This window comes from Zophobas morio, unplaced genomic scaffold, assembly GCF_036711695.1.
Source record: "Zophobas morio isolate AGI-343-1 ecotype UQ-CSIRO unplaced genomic scaffold, CSIRO_AGI_Zmor_V1 ptg000007l, whole genome shotgun sequence".
NCBI lineage: Eukaryota > Metazoa > Arthropoda > Insecta > Coleoptera > Tenebrionidae > Zophobas > Zophobas morio.
In genome coordinates, this window is record NW_026972112.1 from 5,244,038 (window position 1) to 5,268,218 (window position 24,181).

Here is a 24,181-nt window from a genome sequence, read left to right on the forward strand (position 1 = left end):
GTTTTAAGAGTAGCTACACGAAGATTTTAAGTACAATAAAAGTGTTAGATTTCCCGAAGTGAGTATTAATCAAAGTATGCAAATCTGCCAAATCGCTGATTTTACTGGTAGTGAACCATAAACCTAAAAAACATAGATGTTTAACCACAAAAATCACTAGTGTAGATCTCTTTAATGATTATGACCAAGCCGGAATTTACGACAGAAATTACGAAAGCCCCATTTCCTACTTCACCTGCAATAAATTATCTAAAATTAATTTATATTTTACGCCACGCCTTTTAATTCTAATGATTAACGCAACTAATTAAATAAAGTTTCAAGTTCTTACGTGGGTTTAAAGCTGCGGTGTTTTTTGACATAAATTAGCATCGTACCAACCGACCAAAAGGCACTAGAGATTCAAAAGTGGTTGTCATTTGGGGTCAAAATTCCACTCTATACACATTTTAAAGACTGACTTAAAATACCGCAATTGTTTGTCAAAGTTAAAAATGTTAATTTGAAATGGTTTCAGATGTTGCTGATAACAGTGCAAGTTTACTTCGCAGAATCCAAAGCACAATGAATCGTCTCAAAAGCCGCTGGAAATGAGCAGGCATTTAATATTTGACAGTCTACAAATTGCCAAGGTCGCACAAGAATTGGCTATATCTCATTCACGCTGACAGTTTTGATTTGGTCCAATCATCTTCAATAAGCTTTTTACAATAAGTAATCGGTACTACATCGGGTGTCTGGAAAATGGCGGATTAACTCGTCAATCCTTGCTACGATAAAACTGATTTTGGCAAATGACATACTCTCTAAAAAAAGAAAGGGTGGGTGGGCGGGGCTAGTACCTGCTAAAATAAAACTGATTTTGGCAAATGATATGCTCTCTAAGAAAAGAGAGGGGAATACCTAGAACCTCTCAAGATTGTTTTAAATTATTCAAAAAAAAAAAAAAACGGGTTCTAAAATTAACTCAAAAACGAGTCAGGTCAGAATTTTCCAAAAATAGAACACCAAGGTCCCCCCAAAATTGTTTTAAATAATTTACAAAAAAAATCTCCATGGGTACTCAAGAGCCTACTGAATTAAAAAAAATACTTTCAAATTCGTAAAAAATAAAACACTAAAAGCTCAAAAGATTTTTTTAAGTTCATCCAGCAACAACACACTAGATTCCTTCAATTTATCCGAAAATAAGACACCAGCACCAGGGGACCTAAAATTAACTGCAAACATTTTAAACGTGGGATTTTGAAAACTTTGACAATTTTTGATGAAACTTTTTTAACTGCTTACTTATTTTTGTACAGAAATATCGATTTTGAAATTAAGCTCCTCCCTCCACTCTGATAACGAATGAAAAATTCATAATGGTAATTTCTTGTAGGAAAATAAGGATTTTGCAAATAAGCTCCGCGCCCGGCTCACGACAATTTAAAAAAAAACGTAACATTTGGGATAGGGTGGGTGGGCGGGGCTTATATTTTGCCTTTTTTTTCTAATATACGTTCTTGTTTTCATTACAAAATACTTAAAACATGTTTAAAATAGTAAGACTCAGTTTTTACCTCACCAAAAATATTCATGATCCAGAAAAAGTATATCTAGGGGCCCCAGTACCTTCGCTTTATATCAGGCAAACATTGTTGTTAGATGGAATTTTATCAAATTATTGCAAAACCTACACATAAGACTGATTTTGGGAAATGAGATACCCTCTAAGAAAAGAGAGGGTGGGTGGGCGGGGCTAGTATCTACTAAGATATAACTGATTTTGGCAAATGGCATGCCCTCTAAGAAAAGAGAGGGCGGGTGGGCGGGGCTAGTACCTGCTAAGATAATTCTGAATTTGGCAAATGAGATACCTTCGAAGAAAACAGGGTGGGTGGGCGGGGCTAGTACTTGCTAAGATAAGACTGATTTTGGCAAATGACATATTCTCTAAGAAAGTAGAGGGCTGGCGGGTGGGGTGAGTACCTGCTAAGATAAGACTGATTTTAGCAAATGACGTCTCTTTTAAGAAATTTAATCAAATTATTATTATAAGAAAAGACACTAGACGCTTCAAAGCACTTTCAAATTCCTTCCAAACAGGAATATCTAGAATTCAAAAAATTCATGTGCTCCCAACATAATACACCTTGTAAGTAACGTCGATTGTATAGCGGCGAATTGGATCTCGGAGAGAAGTTTTGTTTTGTTTTTGAAGTAATATGAAAGAATCCTTGTGTTTTTTTAAAGTAGTTTGAAAAAATCTCGGGGAGCCCTTTTATTATTTTTTTTTTTTTAAATTGCTATTATGTTTAAAAAAAATAACAACTAAAACTTCGTTAAGTCAAAATTGTCCAATTTCTATGGCCGCGACTGTACCTGTGTATGTTTTGTATCTTAGAGAGTATTTATCATTTGCCAAAATCAGTTTTATCTTAACAAATACTGGCCCCGCAGACCCGCCCTCTATTTTTTTAGAAGGTACATCATTTGCCAAAATCAGTCTTACCTTAGCAAGTACTAGCCCCGCCCACCTGCCCTCTATTTACTTAGAGGATATTTTATTTACCAAAACCAGTCTTATTTTAACAAGTACTAGTACTTTAATATTTAATTACATTTTTATTGAATTAAATATCTTCTGTTATATTTTTTTAAAAATCTAGTGTTCGGTTAATTTTGCCGTCGAGTGTAATATGAAACAATCTCAGGGGTCTTTGTGTTTTTCTGAACTAGTTTGAAAGAATCTCGGGGACCCCTTTTGTTTTGTTTTTGAAGTAGTATGAAAGAATCTCGGGAACTTCTTTTGTTTTGTTTTTGAAGTAATTTGAAAGAATCTCGGGGAGTTCTTGTGTTTTTTTTTTTGAAGTAATTTGAAAGAATCTCGGGGAGTTCTTGTGTTTTTTTTTTAAGAACTTTGAAAGAATCTCGGGGACCCCTTTTGTTTTGTTTTTGAAGTACATAGTTTGAAAGATTCTTGGGGATCCCTTGTGTTTTGTTCTTGAAGTAGTTTGAAAGAATCTCGGGGACCCCTTTTGTTTTGTTTTTGAAGTAATTTGAATGAATCTCAAAGAGTTCTTGTGTTTTTTTTTTTTTGAAGAAGTTTGAAAGAATCTCAGAGAACCCCTTTGTTTTGTTTTTGAAGTAGTATAAAAGAATCTCGGGGACCCCTTTTGTTTTGTTTTTGAAGTACATAATTTGAAAGATTCTTGGGGATCCCTTGTGTTTTGTTCTTGAAGAAGTTTGAAAGAATCTCGGAGAACCCCTTTGTTTTGTTTTTGAAGTACATAGTTTGAAAGAATCTCGAGGACCCCTTTTGTTTTGTTTTTGAAGTAGTATAAAAGAATCTCGGGGACCCCTTTTGTTTTGTTTTTGAAGTACATAATTTGAAAGATTCTTGGGGATCCCTTGTGTTTTGTTCTTGAAGTAGTTTGAAAGAATCTCGGGGAGTTCTTGTGGTTTTTCTTTTGAAGAAGTTTGAAAGAATCTCGGGGACCACTTTTGTTTTGTTTTTGAAGTAATTTGAAAGAATCTCGGGGAGTTCTTGTGTTTTTCTTTTTTTTTTTGAAGAAGTTTGAAAGAATCTCGGGGACCCCTTTTTTTTTTTTTTTTTTTTTTGAAGAAGTTTGAAAGAATCTCAGAGAACCCCTTTGTTTTGTTTTTGAAGTAGTATGAAAGAATCTCGAGAACTTCTTTTGTTTTGTTTTTGAAGTAACTTGAAAGAATCTCGGGGAATTCTTGTGTTTTTTTTTTTTTTTTGAAGTAATTTGAAAGAATCTCGGGGAGTTCTTGTGTTTTTTTTTTAAGAACTTTGAAAGAATCTCGGGGACCCCTTTTGTTTTGTTTTTGAAGTACATAGTTTGAAAGATTCTTGGGGATCCCTTGTGTTTTGTTCTTGAAGTAGTTTGAAAGAATCTCGGGGACCCCTTTTGTTTTGTTTTTGAAGTAATTTGAAAGAATCTCAAAGAGTTCTTGTGTTTTTTTTTTTTTTGAAGAAGTTTGAAAGAATCTCAGAGAACCCCTTTGTTTTGTTTTTGAAGTAGTATGAAAGAATCTCGAGAACTTCTTTTGTTTTGTTTTTGAAGTAATTTGAAAGAATCTCGGGGAATTCTTGTGTTTTTTTTTTTTTTGAAGAAGTTTGAAAGAATCTCGGAGAACCCCTTTGTTTTGTTTTTGAAGTACATAGTTTGAAAGAATCTCGAGGACCCCTTTTGTTTTGTTTTTGAAGTAGTATAAAAGAATCTCGGGGACCCCTTTTGTTTTGTTTTTGAAGTACATAAAATTTGAAAGATTCTTGGGGATCCCTTGTGTTTTGTTCTTGAAGTAGTTTGAAAGAATCTCGGGGAGTTCTTGTGGTTTTTCTTTTGAAGAAGTTTGAAAGAATCTCGGGGACCACTTTTGTTTTGTTTTTGAAGTAATTTGAAAGAATCTCGGGGAGTTCTTGTGTTTTTCTTTTTTTTTTGAAGAAGTTTGAAAGAATCTCGGGGACCCCTTTTGTTTTTTTTTTTTTGAAGAAGTTTGAAAGAATCTCAGAGAACCCCTTTGTTTTGTTTTTGAAGTAGTATGAAAGAATCTCGAGAACTTCTTTTGTTTTGTTTTTGAAGTAACTTGAAAGAATCTCGGGGAATTCTTGTGTTTTTTTTTTGAAGAAGTTTGAAAGAATCTCGGAGAACCCCTTTGTTTTGTTTTTGAAGTACATAGTTTGAAAGAATCTCGAGGACCCCTTTTGTTTTGTTTTTGAAGTAGTATAAAAGAATCTCGGGGACCCCTTTTGTTTTGTTTTTGAAGTGCATAGTTTGAAAGATTCTTGGGGATCCCTTGTGTTTTGTTCTTGAAGTAGTTTGAAAGAATCTCGGAGACCCCTTTTGTTTTGTTTTTGAAGTAATTTGAAAGAATCTCGGGGAGTTCTTGTGGTTTTTCTTTTGAAGAAGTTTGAAAGAATCTCGGGGACCACTTTTGTTTTGTTTTTGAAGTAATTTGAAAGAATCTCGGGGAGTTCTTGTGTTTTTCTTTTTTTTTTGAAGAAGTTTGAAAGAATCTCGGGGTCCCCTTTTGTTTTGTTTTTGAAGTAGTTTGAAAGAATCTCGGGGAGTTCTTGTGGTTTTTTTTTGAAGAAGTTTGAAAGAATCTCGGAGAACCCATTTGTTTTTTTTTGAAGTACATAGTTTAAAAGAATCTCGAGGACCCCGTTTGTTTTGTTTTTGAAGTAGTATGAAAGAATCTCGGGGACCCCTTTTGTTTTGTTTTTGAAGTACATAGTTTGAAAGATTCTTGGGGATCCCTTGTGTTTTGTTCTTGAAGTAGTTTGAAAGAATCTCGGGGACCCCTTCTGTTTTGTTTTTGAAGTAATTTGAAAGAATCTCGGCGAGTTCTTGTGTTTTTTGTTGAAGAAGTTTGAAAGAAACTCGGAGAACCCTTTTGTTTGTTTTTGAAGCACATAGTTTGAAAGAGTCTCGAGGACCCCTTTTGTTTTGTTTTTGAAGCAGTTTGAAAGAATCTCGGGGAGTCCTTGTTTTGTTTTTGAAGTAGTTTGAATGAATTTCTGGGACTTTTTATTCTGTATTTGAAGTAATTTGAAATAATCTTGTTAACCCCTTGTACCTGGTTTTTGAAGTAGTTTACAAGAATCTCGGGAACCCCTGGTGTCTGGTTTTTGAATTAGTTTGAAGAATCTCGGGAACCCGTTTTCTTTTTGAAGTAGTTTGAAAGAATTTTGTAGATCCTTGTCTTGTAATTAGAAAGAATCTCGAGGACTTTATGTTCCTTGTTTTTGAAGAAAGATGAAACTATATAGGAACTTTCTTTGATTCCATCCAGGCTTATCACAACTAATTTTTTTTTTTCTCTATAGATACATAACTTTCAATTGTCTTTTTTTTTAACCTCGCTAAACTATTTCATTTTTTTACATCACATTGTTTTCAAACATAGAAAAGAAAATTTAGAGCAATTAATTTTAACATTTCTGATAGGAATGCCTGAATAAATACAACTAAAGCATGTGATACTTAAATAATATTCTTAATTATGTTATTTTCCAGTGAAAGGTTTTCCAAAACCAACTTGATCAATGATGTTTATAATCACCCTGTATAAGGTGCGATTAACAAAATTCGAACTCTAATAGGCGCTGGATGATCTTGTCTTTCTCACTTAAGTAAACGACGTAGGCGATGAGAAAAAGTTTGAGTGCTATCTAGGGGACGATTTTTATTGACCACACCTTAATACAGGAATGGTGGAAATGGAATGACACGTGACAGCAGTAAGTAATCAAGAACTGCATGTAAACTACATTTTTCCACTGTGCCTTGGCAGTTCGCAGAAATGTCTTTCTTAAATAAAACATGTTATTCTCACATTCAAATATTTTTTTTGTATCCAACTATTTTCAAAAAATTTCTCTAAATTCCACGGACGAAATCTCTTTGGAATGTCATTTTCAAATACATAATATATCTCATCAACTGGAAATGAACCGTTATTTCCAGCCACAACTAATCACTCCCATTCACCACCCGACTACAAATGATAGATAACCTTCCACTATTTCCACACAAATTTCCGCGCCAAACTTCCTCCCATTTCCTGACGAGCGCCCACGCCACTGACGCAATTGTCCTTTTCTGCATTTTTCCTCATATGGGCTGGGTTTCCAGCTTTCCACACCTACGCTTACGTAACATGCAAAAATATGTTTAATTTAGCGTCTTGCTTCAGAAATGAGTGCCAACTCCGAACGTGTCGAGAGCAAGTTTGCTGCACCTCTAGAAATAGACCATCGAAGGTACACGTGCATTCCCTTTTAATCAAATCTGATTTTCTCTAAAGGTTCGATTCGACGGTGATCGGCGACACTCCCGGTCAGGGAACTCGCGTCGTGACGTCACCACTGTCACTGCGACCTGTCTTTCAGGTGAGGTAGGGTGGATTCTTTTATTTAGCTATGTCATGGTCAATCAAGATAGCATAGGCGAGCGTACGACCTTGCTATCCGCACGCTCGCCTACCATCCGATGGGATATCGCGCGGACCATGTAAGGTAACACCGCTCGAAATTTCAACACGGTTAAAGGGGGGAAATGTTTATTTTACGAATAAACAGATGGATGATAATGGAAATTCCGTTTATTCGTTCACGGAAAATTGTAAATTGTACTGGCATGGGAATGGGAATTGGTTTTGACTAAGGCTGGAATGTAAATATACACTGTATTATACACCAGGTGAATGTGACTTCCCGCCAACATGAACTGTGGTCATAGTGAATGTATTGTTTATACAGTTTATAGTTCCAAAAAATAAAAATGTGTCAACTACATTATCAATGATTCACCCCAGTGTTCCAGAAGGCTCCCTCCGCTCTTGGTCATCTGCTTTTTAACCATTTTATCAACGACTTACTGTCTCTAAAATTAAAACAGCAATTACAGAATAAAAATTTCGACATCACAAAATTTGGCAGCTACACTGTGTGTTAAATATACTTTTTGCCGACTTCATTGACCAGCGATGTTTTGAAAGCCTGATTACAATTAATCAGCCTACATTATGATAAATTGCGCTACTGTGCGCTGTGGCGTTTCCATATTTTGCGGTCAAGAGCCACAACGCAAAAACTCAAACGCTAGCCATATGTCAAGATCATCAATTTATTTGTCACTCAACATTCAACCAGTCGGTGAAAGCTGCAACTGCGGTTCCTCCGATCGCCATAAAAGGACATTGTAGAACAAACACCAACTCATGCCTATACACAATAACATTTAATCTCCGCTTAAAATTAATTCGTCACATTTAATAAAAGCAAACTGGCACAATTTCGTAATATGCGAATGTTGTATCAATTTACTTAATTAAAAACCTAAATTTGTTGATTCGTGTCATCGCTTTCGATGACATCACGCTTAAAACAGCGAATTGTAGCCATTTTTTGGTTCAATGTTGGCAGCGCTCGCGCAAATTGCGCTTTTCGCTGCAATTTATCAGGATTATCTTGAAACGTTTTTTTCCCATAATTTATTAATACGAGTTGCAGTCGCTAATCGGTTTAAAAATCCAGCTGGTTTGGTGTAGAAAAATTTAAACCTTGGTATTAATTTCCATGTAAATTGGTATGATCCAGTCCTGCTGAGGTTCATATCGTTAAGTCAAGGTTCATTGCCACGTTTGTTTGTGTATCATTATCTTATTTTGCATTTATAGTTACTTTTGTTACGAAAATAGCGTTACCAACTTGACATTGGATTAAGTTGCAAAATATGCAATTAACGTATTTCTGTAAACGTTTCATACGGTGTTTGATTTCTAGTGGTAAAAGTAGACGTTTTGAATGTGAGTCAAAACTGTGAATCATCAAAGGGTGAATCCACTCGCGTGTGCAGAAAGTCTTACTCATCTAAATGCTTTTCTCTGCTCAAAAACTAAAATAACGAGGATGTGATTAATACGAGTCCGATAATTACTTCCTCTACTTTCAGTTCTATGATTAAAGGAAATGCGAGTTAATGATACATTAATTAACTTACAAATGTAACGATCTTTCCCATTAAAAGTTGAAAAAGTCAAAAAAAAGGGTTCAAATATTCTAGATCTGTTCAGCAGCAAATACGTTATTGATTGAATTTTAACGTTAAAAAAATTAGGTTGGCAACACCAACCGAGTGTCACTATTTTTAACCAAAAAACGTCTTTAAATTTTATCGTACTGACTGCTGAAAAATTGGTCGAAAAGCTGGTTCGACAGAGCATTTTTGAGTTGAATTTTTACTTTACAGAATTTTGTGATGACGTCATCTACATTTTTACAAGGACACGTACATCAACTTGAATTGGTGCAGTGTAATACTAAAAATAACAGTGTTGTATTCTCAAATTTTCTGAGAAAGTGGAGTGAACCGGTCCTGATTTAATCAATAAAATAAATTAACACATTCATTAATTTTTTTGAGCCACCTGTATAAGCAAATTTAAACAATATGTTACTATAGAAATTTGCAATTTGACACCTTTAAGTTTTTACAAGATTAATAGGGACAAAACCAGTTTTATATTAAAAATTACTAGGCCCGCCCACCCGCCCCCTATTTTCCCACAGGATATGTCATTTTCCAAAATTAGTCTTATCTTACCAAGTACTAGCCCCGCCCACCCGCCCGCTTTTTTCTCAGAAAATATGTCATTTGCCAAAATCAGTGTTATCTTACCAAGTATTAGCCCCGCCCACCCGCCCGCTATTTACTCACATGTCATTTGCCAAAATCAGTCTTATCTTAGCAAGTACTAGCCCCGCCCACCCACCCGCCATTTTTTCACAGAAGATAAGTCATTTGCCAAAATCAGGGTTATCTTATCAAGTACTAGCCCCGCCCACCCGCCCGCTATTTTCTCAGATATGTCATTTGCCAAAATCAGTCTTATCTTACCAAGTACTAGCCCCTCCCACCCACCCCATATATGCTCAGACGATATTTCATTTGCCAAAATAAGACTTATGTTAGCAAGTACTAGCCCTGCCCGCCCGCCCTTTATTTTCTCAGAGAGTAGTACTTGCTAAGATAAGTCTTATTTTGGCAAATGACATATCTTCTGAGAAAATAGCGGGTGGGTGGGCGGGCCTAGTACTTGCTAAGATAAGTCTTATTTTGGCAAATGACATATTTTCTGAGAAAATAGCGGGCGGGTGGGCGGGCCTAGTACTTGGTAAGATAAGACTAATTTTGGCAAATGCCATACCCTCTGAGAAAATAGAGCGCGGGCGGGCGGAGCTAGTACTTGCAAAGGTAAAACTTATTTTGCTCCTATTAAACTTGTAAAAACTTGTTAAATTTGACAGGTGTTAAATTGCAGATTTCCATAGTAACAAGTTAAATTCCTAAATCTGATTGAGACACCCTGTATAAGCAAATTCCAAAATATTAATTATATATTAAAAATAAATCACAAGTATAGACTCATCTATTTTGCACATTTAAGATAGGGTATTCAGCAATATTTTGAGGTGACGTCATCAATTTTTTGGAGGGGATAAGCAAATATATTTTGATTAAAAATTTATTATGCTTGCCATAAATTTAAAACATCTGCAAGATTTCAAAGCATTCAGTTTGGCAGAATCAAAATTAAATTGCAAAATGTTGTTTTACAAAAATCTGGAATTTTTGGGTAAAATCTCAACACGGAATCATAAGCTACATGTATAGGACTATGTTATTTTATACAATTTAAAACCCATTGTCTATGTACAATTTTTAAAAATGATGTCATCACATTATTGGTGATGATTAGACAAATTTTGGTTATCGTTTTACTATTTTATTCAAAAAATATTAGGTACTGTTAATCTATCATTTATGACAAGTCATATGTGATTAAAAGCTTTACTGTCATTTTGACAAATACTAGCAGTTTTCAAAAATCTACTTTGTCATTTTGATATTATTAATATCGGACAGATACAGTCGCGGCCAGAAAATTTTGGACGTCAATGTCATTCCTCTGTCACAAAATGTGAAAAACCTTAAAGTATTGTAACCTTATTTTTTTAGTTTTGTCATTTTTGACGCTAATACTGGATGCGGACGTGACAAATGTGACAAATCTTTTAAACTTCAAAGTGACAATATAGCATGAACTACATTAAAATTTTCAAAATGACAGGAAAAAGACGTCCAAGATTTTCTGGCCGCGACTGTATGACACTATTGTCAGTAAATTAAGGTTATCTAACTAAAGCACATTTTACAAGTTATGACATTAGTAAATGACAACTGCCCAATATTTTTTGAATAAAACTGTACCATCGACATGATATTCCTAATATAAATACAAAATTTGACAACAATCGGTCCAGTACTTATCATATGTCTAATAAAAATCGGACTCGATTACAGTTTTTTGGCCAGAAAATATTGGGCAGTATTTTTTTCTCATTTAAAAAAAATACGATGTAGTCTATGCTTTATTGTCATAATGATTGACACTTTTAAAAAATAAATTTTGACATACGTCTACGTCAAAATGACAAACATGGCAAATTTGAGGTTATAAGTACGTAAATCCTGTTTTAGACCTTACGTCACTGGAATGACAGAACTGCCCAAGATTTTGTGGCCGAAACTGTACTTCCTTCACTTACGCTCGGGAACTAAAAAATCGAAGTTGGCTGTTATAAAAACAAATCTAAAAGCATTCTAAAAGTCAAAACTAAAATTTTAATTTCCAATTTTGACATTTTTTCAATCTGCAACTTATTAAACTTAAAAATAATAACACGGACACTGGGTTCTCAAAACTTAAATCCAACACACAGTCTACCTTCTTTTTGGGTTTGTGGTCCTAAAAATGTGGTTGCTAATTCTGTTCTGAGAATGTTTTTACGACTTTGACTTCTTCACTACCCTACTGGAGCTTACTAGATGCAAATTTATGACAGCTTTCCAAACTTGAATAGAAGCTGTTTCTTATGGGTGAAACACTTGCCCTAAACAGAACCGGCTTATCTTTGGCAGTATTAGTTTAGGATGCTCTTTATTCACAGACGGGGGTTGGAAAAGTCAAAGTAATAAAACCACTTAATCTCTTGTGCCGGTATAAATCAAAACAGTTTGACAACTAAACTTAAATGTTATGTCAAAAAAATAAATTAGGCCACCTAATTTTGACGTCAATATAGACTGACTGTAGAACTATAGCTCAAATACATACATTTTTAAATCTGCCATAGAAATAAACTTGTAATTATAACAGGGACAAAAAGTTATTAGTTAAAGGTTATGTTTTTATTGATTTCCGTCAAATTCAACGCAGTAGTGCCACCCAAAGCGTGACAGGCAACGCCAACTCTGATTCATTTTATTCAAATATGTTCTTGTTGAATGCAATTTACTTCCTGCAAATAAATCCATTTGGCAGCTTAATGAGGATTATCTTTGCAAAGTACAAAGCAATTTTCCGCAAGACTGGTGCTAACGTCATGACGGCTTTTGTTATTGTCAAAGTTGATGGATGATAATTGCTGGAATTTCCACAAAAGGATGTCTACTTTTCAAAGGGCAGCTTCAAAATTTCCAAATATTCAAAGAAAGCTTAGCGTGACCATAATAGAGAAATTCCGAGAAGCATATAAGCATTTACATCATCAGCAGCTTAAAAAAAATTATGACTATTATGTGAACACAAATGGATAAAACCAACTATTTCTACAAATACTTTAAATTAAATGTAGTGTTTCCTGTGACATTTTTGCAATAAAATTCTACTAAGCCTCCCTGCTATTTTATTGTAGTCCACTAATAGATATTTTTATTTTTATTTGACAAGCAATAAAAATGTCCAAAGTCAAACCACCCACCTCTTCAAGGCTATCAAAGTTTGCAAATCAACGATATAGCCTGGTCCAAAACTAACCAACGAAATAAATATAGCCTGTTCTGTTTTTAATGTAGATGTTTATATATTTTTTACAACAAACTATCTAAAAATCAAAAATATAAAATACAAAATTTATATAGCGGTTTTCAACACTATCTATCCTAACCCGGTCAACAATCACCAATCTATCCACATCCGATTTACAAAACAAACCCGCCAGAATCGATAATTAAATAAAGATGACTTTGTGTGTTATGAAAACACGACCATCTGCCACCCAACAACAACCTTACGTCACGAAATTCCGCCAATGAAATCGCCCAAACACTTCGCCTACTAGATCATTTTACATTTCCTTTAGAGGTTATGAGTTATTCCCCTAATAAAACCGGCGAAGTTGCGTCCCGAAAGGGCAAGATCGCGCAAGGACGGTTATTTTTTCGGCCGCCGTGTGTACATCAACGTTTATTAATAAACGGTGAGCAATGCACTTAACCACATTCCGTCCAGCATTCGCAACAGGTGTATTAACTGTAAAAGAGAAAAATTCTTCACATACTAACCTAAGTCCTCCACCAGCCTCAACATGACTCCTCCGATGTGTAAGTCGCTCTTTACGCGGAGCTGGCGCTCAGCTTGCAAATCTGTAACGAGGACCCGGAGGTTCCAGGTTCCGTCGCCCACTATCTGGCCGTTGGCAATCATCGTCGATCACTATCACTTCACTTTCATTAAGATTAGATAAGTTATGATAAGAAAATGGTTTGTTTTTATTTATTTGGGCATTTTTGTTTACAACATTACGGTGCGCACAGAACGTGACCGTAATCACTTCCACACACGATGCGGACTGTCACAGCTCGGATAGATAAGAACAAGAACTAAATGGAAGGGGGCGAATGGTCGGGTTTTATGCGAAGATGGTGGCGACATCTCAACCGCAACGACTAAAGTAATACGGGAGAATTTGCAACACTGTAATGGATTCTAGCGGTAGATTTGAATGATATACTTCGTTTATTTTATAATTGTGAATTTCTGCTAGTTTCTGTTGTCTCATAATATTAATTTTTGATGTCTGCGTTGGTTTCACTGAATTAAGTTGAATTAAATAAACATATACATATTTTATTAAAATATATATGCGTTATATTATAAAATATGTATATTCGGCTATTTTAACCGTACGTCGGTTATATTACATACTTGATACATACATAATAAAATATAGTTACATTACATAGTGCTCGGGTTATTTGGGCACCAAGTTTACTTGCACACTTTTTTTTTGTTTCTAATAAATCTAAAATATTAGCAGCACAAAACAAAAAAATTAGGAACTTTTGTTTAATTCTAAGGTACTATTTATTCTAAAAGTGCGTTTACACATCCTTTCACAAAAACTTCGGGCGGCAGAGAAGGCAGTGTATGCTCAACATATTCGTATTTCCAAAATATTAAATCTTCTAAATCACTTGGTGCACTGATCTTATTAACTCAAACACGTTATTATCCCCGTAATACCAAAAATATTGACACACTGTCACTGTTTCAACGACTATGCTGTCACTTTCAAAACTAATACTACTTAAGTACTTACATCCTGTATAGTTTTATCCTAGAAGATGACATAGCTCTGAAACGACTCAATAATGCATTTATATTTTTTGATGTGACGAAAATGATAATGTGTTTGAGTTGGTAGTCGGAAACAATATCATTCATACAAATACAAAACGAACAGGCCGTGTTCAGATCCTTGCGAAACCCTGAAAACTGAATATAATACATATAATCGGACTTAAAAACTTATATCATCTTCGTAACCTCAAGAATGGGCATAATAAAATGACACAAAAACCAAAATAAGTCGATATAACGAGTGATCAAAAAATAAACCCTCTAGTTACTAGGGCTGCCAACGAATGAAAACTTCATTGCTATGTAAAAATCATCACAATTGAGATAGGGCGGGTGGGTGGGGCTTATATTTTGCCTTTTTTCTTAATATACGCAATAGTCATTTCAGAACAAGAAACTTACATGTTTAAAATGGTAAATTCTTGTGACAAATATGGATCTTGAGTCAAGCCCCGCCCCTCGATCTGACAACGAATGAAAAATTCTTCACAATTGAGAATTGAGACATAGTATTCTTTAAATAACACGATACTCAAAAACATGTTTTTAATTTCTCGTAGAGAAATAAGGATTTTGCAGTTAAGCTCCGCCCTCTTGACTCACAACGAATAAAAAAAAAACATCACAATTGAGATAGGGTGGGTGCATTTTGCTTTTTTACTTCCCGAGTGTAAGCCAAGGAGGTGAAGTATTGTAATCGAGTCCGTCGGCCGACTCTCTACTTTTACGTTTTCTCGACATTTTAGGACACCTACAGTACGAAGAAATAGGTTTCCCGTTTCCGATTGTGTCTGCCGTCCCGGATTTTTATTAGACAGATAATCCTACACGACTCCGTATTGAGTTTTTACTCGAAACGTCTAGATTTTTGGAAAAAAAAATCAAAATTATAAAACTAGATTTTCCAATTTAATTTTGAATCTGCAAAACCAAATGCTTTGAAATCTCGCAGATGTTTTAAAATTATGATAAGCATGATAAATTTTTAATCAAAATATATTTCCTTATCGTTTCCCCTCCAAAAAATTGATGACATTAGCTCAAAATTTTGCAGAATAAATCCTGTCTATTTATACTGTGCAAAATATGATAAGTCTGTGCTTGTAATTTATCATTCCGTTCATATTTTCTGGACTTGCATGTACAGGGTGCCTCAAAAAAATTAATGAATGCGTGAATTTATTTTATTGATTTAATCAGGAACACAAAGCCGAAAGTTCTGAAATCTTGAAGATGTTTTAAAGTTATCATCGTAATTTTTTTATCAAAATGTATTTGCTCATCCCCCTAAAAAAATTGATGACGTCACCTCAAAATATCGCTGAATATACCCTGTCTTAAATGTGCACAATATGATGAGTCTATACTTGTGATTTATTTTTAATAGTACATTCCTTCTATTTTCCCAGAGGATATGTCATTTGCCAAAATCAGTCTTATCTCAGCAAGTATTAGCCCCGCCCGCCCACCCCTATTTTCTCAGAAGATATGTGAATTGCCAAAATAAGACTCATCTTAGCAAGTACTAGCAAATACTACCCTCTGAGAAAATAAGGGGCGGGTGGGCAGGGCTAGTACTTGGTAAGATAAAGACTAATTTTGGAAATTGACGTATGCTTTGAGAAAATAGCGGGCGGGTGGGCGGGGCTAGTACTTGGTAAGATAAGACTGATTTTGGCAAATGACATATCTTCTGAGAAAATAGTGGGCGGGCCTATAATTGTTAAGATAAAACTGATCTTAAATCCAATCTTAAATGTGCAAAGTATGATGAGTCTATACTTGTGATTTATCACTGCATTAAATTTTTTTAGAATTGCTTATATGGGGTGTCAAAAAAAATTAATAACTTAGAGAATAGGTATTTACCAAAATCAGCCTTATCTTAGTAGATACTAGCCCCACCCACCCTCCCTCTCTTTTTTTAGAAGGTATGTCATTTGCCAAAATCAGTTTTATATTAGCAGCTACTACACCCGCCCACCCACCCTATCTTCTCTTAGAGGATATCTCATTTCCCAAAATCAGTCTTATCTTAGCTATTACTAACTCCGCCCACCCGCCCTTTATTTTCTTAGAGAGTATGTCATTTGAAAAAATCAGTTTTATCCTAGTAAGTACTAATGACTAAATTTTACAAAAAATGATCAAAATTTGCAAACATTACGAGCTTACTTATATGCAGTGGTTGGAAGTAGTTGATTACTGTAAATCAATTCCTTTTCAAGTAATGAGTAATTGTAACGAATTACTTTTTTGACACTTTTACAATTACTTTTAACCCAAATATTTAAAAACATTGTTATGTTTTTTCCTACGAATCGTTTACCTGACCTGCTGGGATTATTGTATCTGGTTTTTGCTATTTATGGATCAATTTTAAATTTTCAAAAAGGTACATAGTAGAAATTGTATTAAAAAATCCATTGCACTTTACAGAAATAAAATATCTTGAGTAAACAGGGGCAGAATATTTAAAATTTGTGGTCAAACAAACTTTAGCCATTTTTTTGATCCACTCAAATCTATAACACGCAACCGATAGAACCTGTCCTTTTAAACCCCTCATAATCTGACAATAAAATTTTATGATAACATTATCTTGCAGCTCCCTTCTAAGTATTTAGAAACATCCTTTTTATTAAAGATTAAAATATTTGCGTCCGCAGGTAATTAACAAATATCTAAAATTGTGTACTTCATCAAATTTTTCAAGGTGTAAAAAGTAATTGTAATTAATTCCTTTAAAAAAAGTAATTTGTAATTGTAATGAATTATTATTGCTTCTGAATAATGAGTCATTGTAATGCATTACCTTTTAAAAATAATTTTTCCAATCACTCGTGACGCCATCACATAATATTGTACATGCTCCTTTACATTTACTTTAGCATTACATATTCACATATGTTGATTTCAGCTTATAGGGGTTCTCAGAAAGTATAAATCAAATTTTACATTTTTTCGAAAACGCTGGATATGTTTCATTGTACTTCAGGAGCGTGGGAAGTTCTGTCCAACAACTTTCGACCATTTTTTTTTTCAGGAAGATAGGTCGCAGAGAACCACCCAATGTGCGCACTTGGTTATAACCTCACTTTTTTGACATATTGTGCCGAAGTAAGTACACACATACGTTTTTAGTGGCAAAAAACACCCAACAAGTAATCACAGGGTTTTCTGATCGCTCGTTATTTGTGTTTTTTTTTTCTGATTTAAATACTATGGGATATGTAAAACCACAAATTATGAAATTTGATTAAAATCATTTTCTTATTTAATAGAAACACAGAATATAGTGTAGGGACCTGTCAAACGCCTAAATAAAAAAATAAATACCCAAAATGTCTGCATTTTGCAATAATCGTGTATAAATGGATACAGTATAAAGACATGCATGTTCTTATAACCGTCACGTGCTGTTACTATTACTATGGTTATTTGGTGCACCTAAATTACTGAAATAAAGCATCGCCTTTCGAACGTGGTCTGGTCTGATGTTATAAACCGGATGAGTACATTCCACTTCATTCTCTTCATCCCCCAAAATATGTACATCATTCATAAAATGTTGGGCCACTGATAGTCCACTAAGAGTATAAGATGTATGATAAATATCCCTATGTTTGCCAGGTTTATCCAATAAACCCCCATGTGGATGTTGACAACAAGTCAAGATATACTCTTGCAACGCCCTTTCATCAAACAAATGATCCTTAACTTGAGTACCATCTGAAAAAAAAAGTGAACTAAATTCAAACACACCAAATCACAAACCTTCAGCTAATAGTGTATAAATTAACGGGAAAGCAGCCCCTTGCCAGAACGAATAGCAGCCATCGACTAATTTGTTTGTACGCCCTTGGAAACCTCCCTCTAACCTCATCTGCCTGTTGACAGTCCATCTCTGGAATCACCAATAATAGTATCACTCTTAAACCAAAATTCTAGTTTGATTACCAACAAGGCTTGCAAGTCACACAGATGGCCTTTCCCTAAAATAATAAGCGCAGATAAGCCACAAAAAGCGTAACCACCATGGGCCTCCATTCCCGGGCATCCAGAAAAACCACCTTCGTAAGTTTGACAACTGAAACATAGGTTAAGTTCCACCTTCCACCCAAGTGACTTTGTCACCTAACAATCCACTGAAACGTGCCCCTAACTAACTCCTCTGATAATATATTTGTAAGACTAGCAACCGCCAAGGCGCAATAAACGCCGCGAATATCAATTTCACCATCACGGTGCATGCAGAAGGAGCCATCTGGTTGTCTCACGCTCCACAAGAACTGCAGCAGTTTGTCTCTACAAGCAACCGTCACTTCAGTTCTCACACTTTACTACAACCCACCTATTAATAATATTGTAGGCCTCTTCCGTTCCTAGAGTCACCAGAGCATTGACAGCTGCATACGTAGCAGCTAAATGTGGTAAATGCCCAGGCCCCCCTCCAAACCCCCCATCAGGGCTCTGGCACCTACAAATCCCATTACTAGTGAACAAACCACTCCAAATCACTTACTTTCCCAAAAATTTAGCTACCGCACTTTTGAGTTTCTCTTCGATTTTGATTCCCAACAAGGCCAATGCGTGTAAAATCCAGTAGCAAAGCCACGGGCGGCTCGCATCCAGCGACTGAAAACACCCAACTCACTCTAGAAGCTCAAAGTACAAAACGCGTTTACCTGGTAACCAGAAGAAAGGTAAATTAAGCAGTCTAGGAGGTAACATTTGTGGGATTCCTGCAGGAGTTCCGGTAAATTGGGGTTAACTTTTATTCTTAAACTTAAATCGTACAGTTTTTTGTAAACGGCTTCTTCAACTTCACTCTGAAACGAGGAGGTTATGTTAAAAGGACGGGTTTCGATAGAATCGGTTTACCTGTTCGACGGAAGTTATTGTTACGACACCTTCGTCTTTAAATCTTTGTTTTTTAATCTCTTCTATCGTTCGAAGAGGTAGAGTTTTAGCCATGCTTATTTGGATTCATACAAAATTAATTTTTTTCGCGAATTAGCATTTCGTACGATGGCTGCACTGCAGCCGCCATGGACGACGTAATTGAGCGACGTGGATTGGCAACAGTGGGTGGGTTCAAATAAGTGCGCAATATCATTGTTGCATTAATTATTTTAATTAATATTATATAAACACGTCTGTCGCCTTTCTATTTCGTTGTTTTTCTGAATGATTGCGTATTTGTTGTCTTATGTAGTGTCTATAGCGAATTCACAAATTCTCGAATTCTTGAAATCGAGTGATTTGAGTTATCAGCGAAAGTGATAAACTCCATACATAAATTCTTAAGGTCAGCACGTTCTGGCTCCCCAATAGTTGTTATTGTTGCCAGTTATTTATAAAATTCGGTGGAAGCAATATCTATCAGTGATTAATTTGCTGTGATGGAAAATTACGTTTATTCAAGTGAAACTTCTGAAGATTCAGACTGCAATGTAAGTTTTCTCAATTAATCACCAGTGCAATTATTTTTACTCCTCAATACTTGTCCAGGTAAAGATTTTTCTACTATTTGTGCTGAATGAAAATTAGTCAACATATGTTCACCGCATAATAGTATAAAAATAAATTAGCATTAGTGCCTTTGTAGAATATTTTTATTAAAAAAATTTGCATGACGCACTATTTCCGATTTTAAAAAAATAGTGCTATACATAGAACATATTTTCGCAATTATAACGATAGATAAAACTGAGCACGTGGTACACCATTTAATTTACAACTCTTAATTAAACGATAAGGCCGACCCCAAGGAGTCAATTTATTATCATGGAAAAATAAGCTCTATTTGATTTATACGGTCTTTTATGGAAAAACTTTTTGTTGCCCTATTAACCCACTATAAGACAGTCTAAAATCTTCATTTTGTTTATTCATAACATTAAATTAACAAGTGCGCACAGGCTATTTAACTTCTTTAATATGGTTCAGTTAAAGTTAAACGAAGAAGTTTCTAATAAATGGGTAAGTGGACTTTGATGTACCTATTGATATTTGTGGATAAACAGATAACAAGTTCATTAAAAACAAAATTTGAGAGAAAATACGCCGATTAGCGCCATTATTGACTCCGCCTTATGCTGATAATACTATTATTGGACAGATTACGTCAATCACCTTATTTGTTATGATTACTTTTAACTTTTAACACTGTCGGGTATTTTTTACATTATCAATGATTTTAACATTCAAAAATAAATACGCTAATGATAAAGAATAACATTTGTATCGCAAACAGTTCCAGAACTCTTACGCAGCACTAGAATATCCAAACAGAGGGTAAGTCAACAATAAAAAAATATGTGTTAAAGTGCATAGTTTTTAGATTATCAGCTTCATATTAAGAAATAAACTGATAATTATATCGTTTGTTTATATTTATAAAAACATAGTTAAAATGTTAACATGTTACGATGCACTTTTCAGAATCATTACTTTTTTTCAAACTGTAAGGAAATTTATCTGATTATTTTAAAAAACGAGCTGCTTTTAAGACGCAATAGTTGAGATAGATTTATTATTATTTATTATGCACGTACGTTAATTTAGTGATCTGCTATAACAGACTATAGTCGAACTTCCATGTAGCGAAATCGATAAAGTGTAAATGGAAATGTATTCCAGTAAAAATTAGTAGGGATCGTTCTCTAAGTTTTTTTTTACGTAAACTGCATTAGATAAAATGATTTGGCCCAGTGTTTATACATACACAAGTTTATAAAATTTATTGTTTCAAATTTCGTTTGCTTTGTAAATACATTTTAATTTATTCTAGAACACACAATTTCGTAAATAAAGTATGGAAGTTCATTCCTAGAAGTTTCACTATATGTAACTGAAAATGTTAATTATAACATTGTTGGCAGGGCATAGTCACGTACAACACATACTTAATTGATAATGAGTAAGAGTAAAATATATCAAGGCCAGAGGTCGTACTTAAGCTGTTTTAAAAACAACGGACTGCTCACACAGAAATCACTCTATGGAAATGTTTATTCCTTATTAATAGATATGTTTATGCAAAACATGTATTCCAATTTATGAGTAAATTTACGGACTCACTATAACATAACTATTAAAAAATATATATTGTATTGCATTTAGACTGGAACTTAAGCTCTTCCCAGATTTGACTCTTAAAACTATATACATACAACTATTCCCTACGAGATATCAATTTAGAATAAAGTAAAATATAACTTAAAATTTGAACATTATTTAGGACGACATGAAAGAGGGCTTTTGCTGCGACGCCGACAACCCCAACGCTTGCTGCCACAAAGACTACAACGGCAGCATCCGTGGGGCAACGAGCGACTGCAGAGTTGTAGATGACCCCAGCTGCAATCCAGACCGACCTCTAAAGGTCACCTTTGAAGAAATCACATCGGCTGCATACAAAATCAAGTCGGGAATCATAAACACACCTTGCTCGGTAATCTCTAAAAAACAAGACACACGAACGCACTCATAATTACCTTACAGAAATCCCACATGTCCAGTTTAACAGGAATGGACATCTACTTAAAAAAAGATTTCTTGCAAAACACTGGAAGGTAAGCCGGGACGACCACATATGATTAAAATAATTGCTGGGTGAAGTTTTAAGGACAGGGGGGCGAGGTATGCCATGTTGACGCTTACACCCGAAAGGAGACAAAAAGGCGTAATTGCCGCATCGCTGGGTAATCACGCGCAGGCCGTTTGTTACCACGGGCACCAGCTGGGAATTCCCGTGACGGTGGTAATGCCCATAATCGCGCCCATCATGAAAATACAGAAGTGTAAGGAGTATAACGCCACTGTGGTTATGGAGGGGAAGGACATGGCAGAGGCGAGGAAAATCGCAATGAAGATGGCCAAGGATAAAGGGTTCACTTACATTAACGGGTACTCATGTCAAAATTAAAAACCGGTCAAGTAAATTTTTGGGTTGGCAATTATCCGGTCGACAACCTGACAAAAAAAATCACAGACATTGATAATCACTCGGTTTTGCGATTTAGGAAAATTTGGATAAATTGAATGTTGGCTATTGTTGCGAATTCATTGTGTCGCTACATTTATCTCTACTTTGAGAACATTGACCCTAATTATCATTCTTAACTATTGTAGATATGACCATCCACAAATAATCGCCGGTCAAGGAACCATCGCTCTTGAAATTATGGAGCAAGTGGACAACATCGACGCCATCGTGGTACCTACAGGAGGTGGAGGTCTTTTAGCTGGAGTGGCAGTCGCCGTTAAAACTCTACACCCCAACATAAAAATCATTGTACGCAATTCTCTCCCTTCCAGCTAGAAGTATTCAAGGGTACTCTTTCAGGGGGTTGAATCCGAGCGCTGTGCCAGTTTTTCTCAAGCTATGGAGCAAGAAAAGCCCGTTCCTACTGCTATCGAAGGAACCCTGGCAGATGGGTTAGCCGTGCCCATGGTCGGATACAACGCATGGGAAACCGCGAAGTCCCTCATTGACAAAATGGTAGTAGTCAAAGAAGAGTGGATCGCGGTGGCCATTTTGAGGATGGTAGAGCTGGAAAAGTGTGTAGTGGAAGGTGCAGGAGCCGTCGGATTGGCTGCGATTTTAGCGGGACAGCTGGACGAATTCAAAGGAAAAAGGTTTGGGTTTAAGGTTGTGACACCTTAGAATGATTAGTGGTTTCAGGATTGTCCTTATTTTAAGTGGAGGAAACATTGACACGACTATTTTGGGGCGTTGTCTGGAAAGGGGTCTGGCAGCTGATGGAAGACTGGTTAAGTTTAAAGTCACCGTGAGTGATAGGCCGGGAGGGATATTGGAGTTGTGCAAACTCATTGGGTCCATTGGGGTTTCTATTAAAGATGTGATACACGAAAGGGCTTGGGTGACGTCTGATGTTTTCAGCGTGGAGGTAACTAACTACTTTGGTAAAAAGTGGCATTTTCTGATTAACAATCGTAGGTCAAAGTAGTGGCAGAAACGCGAGATTACTCACACAGCATGGAGCTAAGAGACCTACTCAACAGTCGCTACAAGAAAGTCAAGTTTGAAAATTTACCCGAGAATTTAGCAGTTTCATCAACCAGTGAACACTGACTTACCTACAATATCTATAATTCGATTGTGATACTACATTAATTTAGGTTTTACAAAACTACTTGAATACTCAATAAACTTTGCTGACACATTTATTAAAAATAATAACACATAAATAACAATATCATCATAATGCACGACATTTGGTCTTTCCAGTTGCGTCTAGCCCGTCACAATATCCCTCCACCTACTTGAACAACCCAGCCGCTTGCTCCATGAAAGTCGCAAGCTTCACATCCCGAGTACTCAGACCATTCACATCGTGGGAAGACAAAGTAACTTGTACTTTATTGTACACGTTGAACCACTCCGGGTGATGGTCCATTTTTTCGGCCAGAAGGGCCACCCGAGTCATAAATGAGAACGCCTGCAAAAACCTAACCTCAATTTCGTTCTAACGTCACCGTAGTAACGAAAACGCACACGGGGTGCGCCCGCACTCTAAAGACACTTTAATCCTCATCACCCGTGTGAAATCCCCTTTATCTTACCTCATTAAAATTCTTGAACAGAAATTCCTTGTAAATGGCATCCCTGTTGTTGACCACGGTCCAGCCACTTTTCAATAATGGCTCTAGGTCGGTTTTTCGTTGTTCCTCCGTGAGTTTCCCTGCCTGATGACAATCAATACCTGATAATTGTTAAAGGGGTGCTTACCATTTTCCTTTTCTCTTTGTTGGAAGCGAACTGGTCGGAGCTCAAGGATACCGTGCGGAGATTGTGGTGGAGTGAGTGAAAGTCGTTATCGACGACGGTTCTTGCGGAATAACGCACAGCCGCAAGACGAGAAATCATAAAACTCATTTTTTTGCGTTGTGTTATCAATGTTTTGGGTTATGTGACAACTAATTACTTTTAAAAAGTTGCCGAAAAAGTGATAATTATGGAAATTGTGATAATGATGGATAAACAAATTACGATGGGGCAACAAGACGCAATTAACCAAGAGTGGTGTTTTTTTAAATAACACAAATACCTGATTGGTGTTTTTACATTATTTAAAAGAATTAAAAATGTGGGTAACGAAAAACTGCACAAAAATTGCGCATCGAATTCACATTTTGCACTTTTAGGGAAGAC

At 35.6% G+C, this 24,181-nt stretch overlaps 4 protein-coding genes across 7 annotated transcripts in view; 1 reads left to right on the forward strand and 3 right to left on the reverse strand.

The window, feature by feature from the left end:
* LOC135124328 (unc-112-related protein-like) overlaps positions 1–13,238 on the reverse strand; it is a 55,135-nt gene extending 41,897 nt beyond the window's left edge. Inside the window, exon 1 of the mRNA XM_064049309.1 lies at positions 12,921–13,238. Coding sequence (XP_063905379.1) covers positions 12,921–13,062 — 142 coding nt within the window. The 5' untranslated portion in view covers positions 13,063–13,238. The remainder of the gene's footprint in view (positions 1–12,920) is intronic.
* Positions 13,239–17,334: 4,096 nt separating this feature from the next.
* LOC135124332 (protein farnesyltransferase subunit beta-like) lies at positions 17,335–19,080 on the reverse strand. The gene is made up of 8 exons (XM_064049317.1): positions 18,883–19,080; positions 18,687–18,830; positions 18,524–18,636; positions 18,353–18,478; positions 18,136–18,306; positions 17,959–18,088; positions 17,776–17,905; positions 17,335–17,730 (listed from the first exon to the last, which is right to left on the reverse strand). Exons 1-8 carry the CDS (start codon positions 18,973–18,975, stop codon positions 17,411–17,413), a joined length of 1,227 nt encoding a protein of 408 aa, XP_063905387.1. The 5' UTR covers positions 18,976–19,080; the 3' UTR covers positions 17,335–17,410.
* A 167-nt stretch (positions 19,081–19,247) lies between these two features.
* On the forward strand, positions 19,248–23,963 carry LOC135124331 (L-threonine ammonia-lyase). 4 transcript variants are annotated; one of them, XM_064049313.1, is made up of 8 exons: positions 19,248–19,454; positions 21,245–21,457; positions 21,508–21,578; positions 21,625–21,912; positions 22,138–22,300; positions 22,352–22,644; positions 22,691–22,916; positions 22,967–23,963. In XM_064049313.1, exons 1-8 carry the CDS (start codon positions 19,404–19,406, stop codon positions 23,099–23,101), a joined length of 1,440 nt encoding a protein of 479 aa, XP_063905383.1. In that variant the 5' UTR covers positions 19,248–19,403; the 3' UTR covers positions 23,102–23,963. The 4 variants fall into 4 exon arrangements, with proteins under 4 accessions (XP_063905383.1, XP_063905386.1, XP_063905384.1 ...); XM_064049316.1 differs by having other exon boundaries at positions 19,426–19,512; XM_064049314.1 differs by lacking the exon at positions 19,248–19,454 and adding an exon at positions 19,881–19,983.
* Positions 23,178–24,165, reverse strand: LOC135124337 (pterin-4-alpha-carbinolamine dehydratase). The gene is made up of 3 exons (XM_064049329.1): positions 23,759–24,165; positions 23,593–23,715; positions 23,178–23,468 (listed from the first exon to the last, which is right to left on the reverse strand). Exons 1-3 carry the CDS (start codon positions 23,903–23,905, stop codon positions 23,289–23,291), a joined length of 450 nt encoding a protein of 149 aa, XP_063905399.1. The 5' UTR covers positions 23,906–24,165; the 3' UTR covers positions 23,178–23,288.
* Positions 24,166–24,181: the final 16 nt, after the last annotated feature.

What these genes read in the sequence shown, in the direction of transcription:
- LOC135124332 (XM_064049317.1), bottom strand. Translation starts at nt 18,975, where the DNA reads ATGGCTAAAACTCTACCTCTTCGAACGATAGAAGAGATTAAAAAACAA. An exon ending in CAATAACTTCCGTCGAACAG is followed by an intron (nt 18,831 to 18,882) that starts GTAAACCGATTC and finishes TCCTCGTTTCAG; the next exon opens with AGTGAAGTTGAAGAAGCCGT. An exon ending in GTAGCTAAATTTTTGGGAAA is followed by an intron (nt 18,479 to 18,523) that starts GTAAGTGATTTG and finishes TGGGATTTGTAG; the next exon opens with GTGCCAGAGCCCTGATGGGG.
- LOC135124331 (XM_064049313.1), top strand. Translation starts at nt 19,404, where the DNA reads ATGGAAAATTACGTTTATTCAAGTGAAACTTCTGAAGATTCAGACTGC. An exon ending in ACCCCAACATAAAAATCATT is followed by an intron (nt 22,301 to 22,351) that starts GTACGCAATTCT and finishes GTACTCTTTCAG; the next exon opens with GGGGTTGAATCCGAGCGCTG. An exon ending in CTGATGTTTTCAGCGTGGAG is followed by an intron (nt 22,917 to 22,966) that starts GTAACTAACTAC and finishes TAACAATCGTAG; the next exon opens with GTCAAAGTAGTGGCAGAAAC.
- LOC135124337 (XM_064049329.1), bottom strand. Translation starts at nt 23,905, where the DNA reads ATGAGTTTTATGATTTCTCGTCTTGCGGCTGTGCGTTATTCCGCAAGA. An exon ending in ACAAAGAGAAAAGGAAAATG is followed by an intron (nt 23,716 to 23,758) that starts GTAAGCACCCCT and finishes GATTGTCATCAG; the next exon opens with GCAGGGAAACTCACGGAGGA. An exon ending in TGTTCAAGAATTTTAATGAG is followed by an intron (nt 23,469 to 23,592) that starts GTAAGATAAAGG and finishes AGGTTTTTGCAG; the next exon opens with GCGTTCTCATTTATGACTCG.